General features: G+C 37.7%; 1 protein-coding gene across 1 annotated transcript in view; it reads left to right on the forward strand.

Annotated features, from left to right (window-relative positions):
• psd2 (pleckstrin and Sec7 domain containing 2) overlaps nt 1–13,709 on the forward strand; it is a 141,646-nt gene that overhangs the window by 71,007 nt on the left and 56,930 nt on the right. Inside the window, exons 3-5 of the mRNA XM_039774089.1 lie at nt 5,514–5,708; nt 7,024–7,104; nt 7,627–7,739. Of these exons, the coding sequence (XP_039630023.1) occupies nt 5,514–5,708; nt 7,024–7,104; nt 7,627–7,739 (389 nt within the window). The remainder of the gene's footprint in view (nt 1–5,513; nt 5,709–7,023; nt 7,105–7,626; nt 7,740–13,709) is intronic.

The following is a 13,709-nucleotide window of genomic DNA, read 5'->3' on the forward strand; positions in this document are numbered from 1 at the left end:
CTGCCAGTACCCCTTTGTCATGTCCACCGTGGTCAAATACTGAGCTTGTCCTAGCTTCTAGAGGAGGTTGTCCACTCGTGGCATTGGATAAGCATCAAATTGGGAGACTTGATTAAGCCAACGGAAGTCTTTACAAAACCTCCAAGTCCCATCAGGCTCATTGACTAAGACGATGGGACTTGAACAGGGACTATGACTTTTCTCTATTACTCCTAGTTCCAGCATGTGCTTGATCTCAAGCTTCACTGTAGTTCTTTTTGCCTCGGGAAGGCCAATACGGGCGTTCTTGGACTACAACCCCGTGCTGTGTCACAATTTCATGCTCAATCAGAGAGGTCCTTCCAGGGTTTTCACTCACTACCTCCGGGATGGACAGGATAACTGTTTCCAGCTCCCGTCACTGTCTGGGACTTAAATCCACACCAAAGTTAAGGCTACTCACGTCAGCAAAGAGTGAGCAAGGCTGACCAGAGGAGGGATTGGAATCCCTATCCTTCCATGGTTTCAGCAGATTTACATGATAAACCCCTTCCTTCAGCCGACGATTGGGTTGACTCACCAAATAGTTGACGAGTCCTTTCCTCTCCTTAACTTCGTATGGACCTTGCCAGTGGGCTAGTAACAGAGTGGGAGGTAGGTACTATGACCATGACCCGATCTCCCGGTCGGAACTCTCGGAGAGACGTGCCTCAGACATAATAACAGACCTGTGCTGCTTGCACCTCTTCCATGTGACTTTTAAGGAGGGTCAAATTTTACCAAATCTATCGCATAATTGCACAATATACTCCAAAATGTTTGTAGAGGGAAGAGCCTCTTCTTCCCATCCTTCTTTTAAAATGTCTAATATGCCCCGGGGTTGTCACCCATACAGTAATTCAAAAGGGGAGAACTCCATAGAGGATTGTGGGACTTCCCGATAGGCAAAAAGGACGAGGGGAGCTGATCCCAGTTCCTTCCATCCTCGCTGACCACCTTAAGAAGCATTTGCTTGAGTGTCTGATTAAATCTCTCTACCAGACCGTCAGTTTGAGGATGATACACCACGGCCTTTAGATTCTTTGTTTTAAGTAACTTGGCCGTCTCCTTGAACATCTCCGAGGTAAAAGGCGACCCTTGGTTCGTCAAGACTTCCTTAGGGTTGCCAACACGCGCAAGACCCCTACCAACTCCCGTACGATGGCTTTAGAACTAGTTGAGTGCAACAGAACAGCTTCGGGGTATTTAGTAGCATAATCCATGAGGACTAAAATGTACTTGTGTCCTCTGGCTGAGGGCTCTAGGGGTCCGACTAAATCAACCTCAGGAACGATAGGAGCACAGTCCTTCCTAGGAATTTGTTGCAATTGACACTCCAGGCAGGAAGTGCAAAAGTTACGAACCTCCTCATTGATATTGATTGATAAAAGCCATCTAGGAGGTGGCCGTGTGCTAACTCACAGACCTGCTGCCGGAAATTCCGCTGGATTAGCAGCAGCTTTCTCTCCTGCTACACGATATAGAAGGTCGTTCTCTAAATCAAACTGAGGACCCTGTGGTGTGGACTGGTGAGTGTGCTGGCCATTGACCAGGACCACTGCATCCTTAGCAAATTTAAGGGAATCGTCATTCCACTGTTTCCTTCTAAATGAAGCCGGCGTTTTTCAAAATTGAACCTGTAAGACGGAGAGAGGGTCTGGGCCGTCCTCAAGGGGCGTGGTTTCCTCCTACTCTTTCTCAGCGCTGGAGGATGATGTATCAACACACAAAGGCCCGGGAGTTGCCACATCACTCAGGGAGGCCAATTTGTCTCTCTCTGCAGGCTGGTTACACGGCGTGGAGGTGGCTTGAGACGGCTCATCTCCGTCTACATCTAGGCCTAAGTTACTGGTCTTAAATGTTAACCACTGTTGCGGTAGCACAAATTGGCGGGCAACAATGGTAATGTTGCTGCCGTAGTCAAATAAGGCCCTGGTTTTGAACCCATTTATGATCACGACGCCTGTGTGTGGGACCACCAAGGGGTTCGTCAGGGCGCACCGACAAAACACCTGCATTCCTCCTTGCTTCCAAGTGGTTTGCGCGCCCGCATCTCCATAGACACCGCCGCGAGCTCCGGGTTGTAGGTGGGGGGGCTAGGGTTTAGGAACATACCCCGGCTGAGCTCGACTAAGGAACTGTTCTGCTCCCCCAGGTTGCGAGGCTGTACTCTGTGCTTCAATGAGGTTCATTAGACCTTTCATATTAATAAAGTCTTTACCTCAGTCCGTCTGGGCAAAGCCGCAGGGTAGTGCCTCTAGGAGCAGGTAACAAGCCACCTTCTCCACTATTTGGTAGGGCGTGTTTTCCCCTGGCCGTAACCAGTGCCCTACTGCAGCCCATAAAGACCAGGTCTGCTTGTGGGTTGGCCGCTCTGGGTCGAGTCTCCACTGTCTTACTTTTTTTAACTGCCAGTCTGGGGCACCAATAGGTTGAACTCGGGATTCTGCCTTCACAGGGAGACGGGCAGTCTCCCCCGGGAGAGCATAATAAGCCCCCTTCGCCTCCCCCCTCCAGGACAGCCCAAGTCTGTGAGCCCCTCCCGCAGACCTTCTCGCCTGCCTGAGTGTGCTGGAAGTGGAGCCTGCACCGGGTCCTCCCAAATCGCGGTACACCCTCCCCGCCTGAAAACTCAGCCCCGGTACGCTTCCACCTGGGTTCATTGCAGGTCCTGTCCCCTTCTCCTCCGCGATCCAACGATCCTGCAGACTACGCCAGTGTCACAAACTCCACTCTGAGTCAAAGCAAGGTTTGGGGCAGCCACCCGTATTTTTGGTATCCTGGCTGCAAAGTTGCAAAAATGTAAACAGCACTGATGTGCACAAAACCAAGTCCAAAACAGAACTGAGGGAATAGGGAAAAGGTGGAGGCTTTTAAAGGGGAAGACAGGAAGTGAGGTCAAAGGGGTCTGGCTCATAAGGGTCTTCAACCATAGGCTTGAGCCCGGGCGTGACATCACAGGGGCCGGAGCCGGCAAGGTCTTCTTCCATAGGCTCGGACCCAGAAGTGACGTCAGGTGGAATCTCCCGTGAATGGTCTGCAGGAAAGGGAGAAAAAGAGTCAGTGCACTCTGCCACATCCTGGTCTGATTCAGAATTGTCCTTACTCAAGCCCTTTAGCTGCCTCCCATGCACACGTGTGTGACAGTAAAATCATATACTTTAAAAACAAAGAATCTAAAAGTTTATTGGCAAGTCTATGTTCTTACACATTGTACTTAATATACTCACAAGTATGATTAATATAACATTATTATTAAATTCATAGCATTTTTTTGTTTAACTAGAAATGTCAATCAACAACCGAGAACAAACTTTGCTGAGCTTGATTTCAGTTGACACAGCAAATCACACTTGCACACCCACACATTCCTACAATACTGATGTATAGTAAATACCAAAGGATATGACATTTTATATTGGTATTGCTCTCTAGATTAGAAAACAACTGGCACTAGGAATGGAGAAGTCTGATCTATTTCTCTAAAGTCTAATATTATTGTAATTGGAAGCATGGAAAAAGATGAGGAATTCTACAGACTAAATCTAAAGTTCTTCAGTTATTTTTTTAGTGGGGCACATTGGTCTAATTGCAACAGGTCTGTTAATTTGTCTTAATATTTATAGATTTATTTGAGGTATAGCAAGGATTGTTTAAATAAAATGTAAAAATGTGTAAAGTTTGTTTTCATTAATGATACTGTTCTTCAGTTACTTACTGTTCATAAAATGTGGGTTTTCCCTTTTCCTGCTCTCTTGCAAAATCAGAATGGCTAATTAAACATGATATTTACTCACACATTATTATAGTTTTGTGAAACATTATTTGCCCAGTGCCTGATTTTCTGCACTACTGCACATTTTTCACAGTGACTTGTGCTGTGTTGTGGTTATACGTATATATGGGAGAGTCTGATGAGAACAATGCAGAAAGGTTTTGCATGCATTTAATTTGTTTAACTTGAGTTTTAAAGTTTAAAAAACCTACTGCAACCCCACACTCTCAGCCCACCAGTGAACTGAAATTAACTAAATGAATAAATGGATAATTTTAGTCAGCCATTTCAACATTTTTTTTAGCAGTCAAGTCTGATTTAGTTCATCCCTGTCCAATTAAAATATGCCTAACTTTAGTCAGTGTTGTTAGCATATAAATGAGGACAAAAGAAATTCCTGAAAACCTCAAAGGAAAGAATATACTGCGGTTTGTCAATCTGGAAATGACGACATAGCTGTTTTTGCTGCTGTTAGGCTAAACTGAGAGCCATGTGGAGTTCATGACTCCACCATAAAAATACACTGGTTGTGTTAATACCTAGGAAAAAGCTAACACATCATTTTTCACTATGAACATCCTATCACCAGTGAAGAGTGGTTTGGTAGTAAGGTCAAGCATTTGTGTGTCAGGACCTGAACAATGTGCTATCACAGAAGCAGCCATAAATCCTGCTCTGTATAAAGAATCTTTTAGGACAATGCCAGGTCTATTGTTTAGGGGGTGAAGGACAGTGCTTGTCACAGGAGCCTACTTAGCATCTACAGAAAATGTCTGGTTTGAGTTTTTACTGCTGAATTTGGCACAACCAGGTAAAGAGTCCATTTGGGTAAATCATTTTTATTTGGGAGTATTGTTAATTGTGTAACTTTCTTTAATAAATAATATGTATTGATTAAAGATGTCATGCTTTTCACTTTGAAATATATACAATAATGCTGAAAATAAGACAGGAATATACTTTTTATGGCAGTGTATGTAAAGTAAACAAAGTTAGAGTAGGGCTATGTTTCACAATGCCTTTGCAAATAGATAAACAGTAAAAAGCTAATTCTAAACAACATTTTGGAAGTTGAATCTGCTTAAGGTATAACCCACTGCCCCATTGAATGAGGGGCTACATATCCACCTTAATAAAAGGACGAATGTCTGTGCATCTCTCTGGTTGTTATGTCTCTGTTATGTGCTGTTTGGTATGGGATTCATAAAAGCAGTGATAATGTTTGTAATGTGCAATGCATATTTATTAAATATGTTTTTATTAAATATTAAAATATATTCCAAAAGATGGTGCATTGCCAAAGTTGAATACACTGTACATTAATTACGTAGATTTCAATCCACCTTAAATGGGTATCACAGCTAGTACTATATATATATATATATATACTGTAGTATAATCTCTGTACAGAAAAATCTGTTTAAGTAATTTTATTTAAATCAATAGGGCTATAGCATTTCCTGTGCCAATAAGGGTGTCTGACATATAGACATTATTCTGAAAGTGGTCAAATTGTGTATGTGGAAGTTCAAAAGTCTGCAAATTCTTTGAAAATTCAGTGCAAAAAATATTAGAGTAGAAAAAGCAGAATTTATTACTGAAAAGTTTTGCGTTGCTTGTAATGGTTTTTTTTTCTTGTTCTTATACTAGTCAAAATGCAAAGCTATTTGTAAAGCAGAAAAAATATGTTTACAGTAATATGTTTTGTGTTTCTCCACAGTGATGCCAACTTGAAAGATGTTCTTTCAGACTCAGACTCTGAAATGGGCAGCTCTGAGCAGCTTGAACAGGGAAGCACAGACACTTTAGCAAATGGCTGCAAAGCAGACACAGATGCAGCTAAGAGACTTGCAAAGAGGCTGTATAACCTTGAAGGATTTAAACGCTGTGATGTAGCACGGCATCTTGGTAAAAAGTAAGTGTATCTTTGCAAACCTCACTTTGTTATTGTTATTGCCATTTGACAAGAATACAGCTTAGCTTTCCTGGAGATATACCTACACTGTCTGATTTTGTGGTTGTGTACCCCCTGCACTCCCGTCCCTCCAAAACTACAAGGTGGTGAAAAGTTTTGTAAGAGTAAACTCATAATAACTCACTTTCTGGAATATTCCACTTTGGGTTAGTTACATTATACTAATTTATGGAAATATGCCAGTGGAAAAATAAGGTTGATATTATTTTGATCCACTTTTTACATTATTGCTGCAAATTAGTTTTTTTTTTTATTGAGGAAGTAAATTTTAATAGTATAATAAGAATTTAGAATGTCATCCACTAAAATATGTAAATCTTTAAATAAATGATTTTAAAAGGGCACCAATTCTGACTGGTTTGCAGTTTATAATATACTATACCAAAAAAAGGGAAAACAAATCAAAATTTGTTAGATATTCTTGGAATGTAATGTTCAAAATGCTCAGACTACTTGTATATGGCAGTATTTTTAAGCACAGTGAAATATTTGTTTATGCGTATTTGTAAAGAATATTGCATATTATGCATATGTAATGCATATTACGTTAAGAAGGTTTTAATTTAAGCTAAAGTATAAACTATTCAATACAAAGGTCATATTCTGGAATTCAGCAAGGTTAACAGTATTACAGTATTTGCCCTGGACAAAGTGATATAACAAGACAAGTGCATTTCATTAACAGTTATGTACTGATCAATCAGAATGTCATAGGATGCCCAATAATTATAAATGCATTTCACTACTGTCTCAGTTTCGACACCAGTTTTTGACACCTGCTTAACTGTGCTTGGCCTCCTTGGTACCTTTGTTTCAATAAAGGAACCTTTGAATAATCTGGAGCCTCACTTGACTATTTAATAAAGAGAAAACCCCTAAGAATTGTACACATATGCTCAGTGATTAACTTTATAATCCAACTTACATACTGTATATTGCTAAATTTGGTAGATGATGAAAATTTCTAATCCATCATAGGCTGTCTGAGTGGCATATATACTTGACTTTGCCTCTAAAGTGCTCTGAGATTTGTTAATTGCAGAAATGTTAGTTCTTTATTATTATAGTAGGTTAACCAATATAACCTTGAAGCTTGCATCAATATTAGTAAACATAAAACATTTTGGTTGCTTCACTGTAGCAGATGATATGTACTGCATTTAATGTAGAAAGGAACCATGCACAAAGTCTCATTGTTTCATGTCTAAGTAATTCTGTTTTGGGGTATAAAGTATTCCTATTCTTTCTTTTACAGTAATGAATTTAGCAAGTTGGTAGCTGAAGAATACCTCAGCTTTTTTGATTTTTCTGGTCTAACCCTGGATAGAGGACTTAGGTAAGTCCCTACATTCTCATGGACTCTTTCACAATGTAGAACGTACATAATATTGGGTAAGACTATGCAAATGAGAAATGCATTTTTTTCTTAAAATCTAGGGTGTTTTCTCTCATATTTCTGTAGACTTTCTCAGATATAGTTTAAATAGGTTTTGTCATTACACTTCATTTACCATGTTTTTAAATTAAACAGAAGTCTGCTGAAACTGTCGTATTTAAAATGTAGTAATAGTTGCTATTTAAAATTGCAGTGTACAAGTAACTTTTTGACAATAATTAACCACTGAATTTTCTTGGGCTTATTTCAATGTTCATCACCTTGAGATTTTGATTAAAATAAATACAAATCAGGCTGGGATTTCCATGCTGCTTTTCTTTCTTAGAATAATGTGTCATATAAGATGTAATAGTTTAGCAGTCCAATCCCCCCTATCATTACATCACTTGTTATTTTGGGCAGGGAGCAGCTTGCTTATTTTGGTCTGTTTTAGACACATAATTATTACTGTGGTCATTTCAGGACATTTCTGAAAGCATTTCCATTAATGGGAGAGACTCAAGAGAGGGAGAGAGTTTTAATCCACTTCTCAAAAAGATATTGCCAGTGTAACCCAGATGGAATGACTTCAGAAGGTAAGATGAATTTTCCTGATGGTTTTCATGGCCCTTTTTTCCCAAATTACTGTCTCAGACAAATGTATTTCTTTCAAATAAATATTATTCATGACTACACTAACTGCAGACAAAAGAATTTTACTTTAGTATGTCTGAAAATGGTTATGCAGCGCTTAGGTTTTCTGATAATTGGTTTTTTTTTTTCTTAATTTGAATATGTACAAAAGCACAAGAATCTATTGAACTCTTCAACACAGTAGATTTAGGTAACTGGATGAGACGATAATTTCAGAACTAATTATATTGAATTTATAGTGGGGTAGAGACTTAGAACAAAAAACCTAAATCCAGCAACTATTTGTCACATGCAATCAGTCTGACTTTATTTTCTATAGCAGCATTTATAATGATCTATATATCAAAGTTTTTACAATAATACAGTTGTAAAAGAAATTATTTGGTGTATTGAAATATATAAAATAAAATATGTACAGACTGTACAGGTAATGTAAGATCAGCAATGTGAATTGGCAAATACAGAAGGTACTTGCTAGTATAAGAAAAAAAGCATACAGTCTTGAAAAGGAGCTTAACAAATTAAGGATTCAAATCTCAGTGGAGAGTTATGAAAATAGTTTAAAACAGACATATGTTTTTGCAGTTGCAAAGCATCCTGATGATGAACTAGACATATGCAGTAAAAGTATAAGGGACTTTAATTCATCATGTACCACCTTGTCAGCAGCTCCAGGAGGAGTGCACACTCCTAAAAGTATGTTTATTTTGCTGCAATTTCAGTTCCAAGTAATTTCACTGCCTGTAGTTATTTTGGTTCTTCAAATCATAGAGTGGATGCCTTGTTATTCAACACTGTATGTATTTTATGTTCAGGAAGATTCTCTACTTTATAAATTAGGCTTTTAAACATAGAATAAACTTTACTTGCAGCTAGTAAATACCTAAATAAAATTAGAATTAGCACATATGTAGGTTTTTCTTGGGTTGTTTGCTGCTGTACTTTGCAGTAATTGTAGAACAGACAGAGCATAGCTTAAACTGTGGTAGGATTTCAGCATATTTATACACCAGTGGACCTTGTGTTGCCTTACAGGTATATTGGTGGGTAATGAGTTAAAGCAGTTGTGCTTACATAAGAGTGTGAGATGATTCAGATTGGAAAAGTTAAAAAATTACTTCACAGTAGCATGCAAAATATTTACTCTTGCACACTTCTAATGAAGAATGCAGTCTCAGTGATTGATAGGCTACACCAGCAGTACCACGAACTAATAGGATGAACGACTGAAGACAAGGTAGTGTCCTGGATATGAAAAAAGAGATGTAACCATGTTGTGAAATGGAAAGAGAAAGTTCAGCAAAGCTCAAAGAAGATGCAGAACTCAATGGGTTTTTGCTATTGATTGCCTGCACTCTTATATATTGCACTCCGTCAACGTCCATCATCCAGTTGTGGTGCTGAAAACCGATCCTCCCTCCCACCCCCTGCTCTTTGTTCGCAACGCTGAAGCATTAAGGGAGAAACCCCCTGCTCTTCGATCACAGTGCTGCATACACACAAGTTTAGTTTAAGTTTAGTATAATTTGAGTGTATTTGTTATTCTCTTATGTTTAGACAGGTCTATTGTTTTTTCACAAGTAGTGACCTGGGGCCTCATGTATAAAACCTTGCTTAGATTCCATACTAAAATTTTGCTGATGTTTGAAAGGCAAAAACAAACACACACATACAAAAGTTGGATTTATAAACCTTACATACACCATGTGCAACACCAAGTTCCTTTATAAATCTCAAATTAACTTACTTAACTCTTTGAGGGAGTAACCACTACCATGTGAAAAAAAGATTATACAAGTTGTGCTGTGTGTTGTACAACATAACTGACGAGGGTAGGGTTAGCTCTTTTGTGAGGATATCGCCAATGACAGGCTACACAAGGAGTTAGTTTAGATCTTGATGATTTTTTGGTGATGACTGGCTCATAATCCAATTTAGACTTCCTAGAGCTATCTTCTTGTAGATATGTGCTGAATTAGAGCCTACATTATAGTGACTATCTCACGCAGAAATCACACAATTTTGTTTTCATTGCAGGTTTTATCAAACATAGGATATTTTGTAACTAGGGGCTGGCTGATTGTTAGCTGGCTGGAATCTTGCAATCACCCCTGAGCTATGTCACGCCATATGTATAGGACGGTATAATTAAAATACTACCAAGATACACCTAATTTTCTTATATTAGGGTGACCAGGCTGAAATCATAAGGCAATATGCAGTGATTGCTCATTTTCCTATTGTAATCGTTGCAATAAAGGCGCCATCACGTAATGAGTTTGCTTTTGAAAACAGAAAGCATTTTCATTCAATTAAAGTTTCAGCTAATATGAAATACTCAAATGTGTCTGACTGATGTTTTTGTGAGGTAGCCCAGCTGAACCCACAATTCCTTTATTTTGTTAAGTAGCAGTGTAGGAAGCAGACTTCATGTCAATGCTGTATGGGATGGTTAGCTTCTTGGTAATGTTGTCATTGTCAGTTATGTTATACAACACACAACACACATTTTTACAGATAAAATAATGTGTATGAATTGGACATTGTTACCAACATTGAAGAGAACATTCCAGTGAACTGTGACATAATTAGTTAAAGTACATTGGAAAGTGACTGAAGTGTTGTTGAAATATGCAACAAAATGAGATTTTCTGTTCCCCTCATTGACATGCGGCATTGAATTGCTAAAATCCCAACACCAAAAAAATCTGTTTAGGACTTACAGATTGTCAAAGTTTTCTGTAATGTTAAACCATCTTTCACATAAAATGTGTGTTTAATAGATCCATACTTTTTTGTAAGCAATGGCTTATACACATTTCCAAATGTAAACATTTTTTATACGTTACATGGCATGAGATTGTGTTTTGTCTCTTAACATAATAAACATTTCTACAGAACACTTTCCACAAATTGCTACTTATGCCGTTTTTTATTATATTAACATTTGTTTCATTCTTTTCTAAATGCCCATTTGAAAGTGGCTATTTTTGCAAAAATCAGTTGTCATTTAGCTGTGGTATTAATGGAAGAATGAGTCAATGTTGGACATATATACTTGTCATCCTAAATAAATGTGCATAACCTATGTTCAGAAAGTATGTTATATTCAACAAGCCATACAATCTGTCCAAGATAGGAAGAAGAATAATTTAAAAATGTTTGCTGTATCTTGTCTTATTTGTACCCTGAGCACCTTTCCTTTGTATTTGTGTCTGGACCTTTCTTTATTGGCACTCCTTGTCTGAAGAAAATTCTTTAATTGACCGATCATGTTGCTCTTAGGGACAGGACACAGCATAATGTTTTATTGTGTATTAAGTATGTCAGGCCCTGCCATAGAGCCTACAAACTGTACAGGTCTGTTAACTTCAGTTAATGTCTCCTTTTCTCATTTGGGTGTGTGAGGTTTCACAAAGCCAACAAAGCAGTTTAATGAAGGAACTCTTGTTTTTTTCAGAATAATAAGACTCAGTTTTTAGAACTTAACCTCTGTCAGTTACCAGCTTTGTTACATGATATACATGTTTTTCACAGTTATAGTACACAGAGTTTTTTCCAGAAACTTAAATAATGCTTATTTTTTTCCTGAGAGTGAGGTTTTTCCAACCAGAATGTTGGATTCTGGCAAACAGTTTAAAAGGCTTCTGGCAATTCAGTTGAATTTTTTGCAGATGAAGTCTGTTGTACATTTGTTCCATCCTAAAACCTAATAACTCTGTTATTATTCTTCAGAGCAAGCTTTTGATTACTGACGGTGAGGCCTAAAATTTTTCCAGAACACAAAAAAAGGAGGATTGTAGAATGCAGCTTCTGTTTTATTGCCTAAATGTGGTATTTACCATGCTGATTTTCTGTTTTCTCTTGTCGCTGCATAGGATCTAACAGTTACCTCTTTAGAAGAATAGAAACTGTAATAAAGAATATGAATGCATATCAATATATTTTGTAAACCACTGAATCTGTGGTTTATGCATCTTAGCAAGGCCCACTAAGGTACTCATTCATATAGGGTCAACTAAGAACCACCAATCTGTGGCTGTCTTTGAGAATCTGGAAGCAAACCCATATAGACAACTGGGTGCGGGATTTGAACCCAGGATGCTGGATTTGTGAACTGTGATTTTATTCCTAAAGAAATTTGCACATAGTTTATTTATGTATAGTTTAGTAAATACATTTAAAATACTTGCATTCTATACAAATGTTAGAAATGTTTTAACCTCCTTGGCATTAACCCCTATATATATATATATATAGGAAATAAGCTTTGTTTGGATTTATAGTGTCAAGCTTGAATAACTCTTGGGACAATATTTCTGCCATCCTGTGGATGAAATAACATCATACTGCAAAAAGCATGAATTTTGTATGTGTTCTGCAACTCTGTGGTATATCATCAATAATCATGAGTGGCAAGTTGCCTTCAACAAAAAAAGCACAAGGGTGCATAAAAAAAGCGGTAAAGCTAGTTTTAGAACAGACTGAATATGAACTATTAATTGTATCAAGTGATAGTGATGACAGTGTGAATTGGTCATCAGACACTGACATGAAACTGATACATATGGCACTGTACAACCAAACCGATATGATATGCCTAGTGAATTTGGTTGCCTGAAGGTTCAGTGTGGTGTGAGTAGCTTCATGGCAAAAAGACAAAATGAGTGCGATCAAGTAGAATAGCAAGAAAGACATTAGCCCCTTAAACACTGTTCACAATATAGCAACTGTCAACAGTTATGTCAGGGTAACTGTGGACATCACTCAGCCTTGTGGAAGATCACACAATGGGCAGCATTGCTCATGCAGATTAGGCAGTGACAGTCTACCCTGGCATGTGCTGCAACAGAAAAATGCACAATGAAACACACTTCTGCTGTCCCAAATACAATGTCAGACTGTACGTTGGGGACTGTTTCGAAACACCTCACATGAAGGACATGTTCTCAGTACAACAGTGGATACTACACATACCTTTCCTGCTGTATTGACATTTTGCTATTTATATGTTTCCTTTGTGCATAATAACATTTTTCTCGTAATAATAATAACATTTTGGCTCGTTTTTCCAGGGTAAATGTAACACGTAAGGAGGCTACTCAGGTGCAAATATAAAACTTAACAGAAAATCTTACTTATTATTAAGAATTTATTAACTTTTAAAACTAAAACTAGTAGTTTTATCTTTTGACAAGACAGCAGAAGCAGTATTCCATTTTTTGTTATATTATCTTTGATATAAAACAGTCTCTTGCTCTGTCAGAAAATGAAGCAAAGTGTCCAATCACACAATCAAATATCTAAATATTCTCAATGCTGAATGTTACCCTAAAATTTAATTCTTTAAATTGCATTTGTTATTTCTCTTAAATAACTTACATCTATTAATCCATTCATTTTCAGGTTTGCTTAATCCAGTGCAGGACTCCATAGAAAACAAAATGTTTTTTTGCATTTATTTGGAAAAAAAACATATACTGTAATTGGTTGACACTTTCTCAATATTTTGATAATTTTGATTATTGTTTAGCAAAGAGTCTTATTATTTCTAGTTAATAGCAAAAATCAATTTTGAAATGCTGATTTGTGCAAGTAAAACCATATTTTTTAGTGTGAACTCCTCCTGTTTATAAACCTCACCACCATCTTTTATGAAACACACTAACGACCACATTTCCTTATGTCACCACATTTTATAGAATGCATTCATTTTCCTGCCCAAAAAGCACAATTTTATATGGAATCATTTTGTGGATGGAGTTGTGACTTAAAACTAGTTTCCACCCTAAAATAAGGTCTAGATGAAAGGCTGGCAGATTTATGGGATGTTTTATAGAACTTCAAAGTCACAATTCAGAAAAAAAAAATAATTCTATCCAGCTGGCAGGGATTTTATTTTCAAAACTCAA

Source organism: Polypterus senegalus, chromosome 13, assembly GCF_016835505.1.
Source record: "Polypterus senegalus isolate Bchr_013 chromosome 13, ASM1683550v1, whole genome shotgun sequence".
In the NCBI taxonomy this organism is placed as follows: Eukaryota; Metazoa; Chordata; class Cladistia; order Polypteriformes; family Polypteridae; genus Polypterus; species Polypterus senegalus.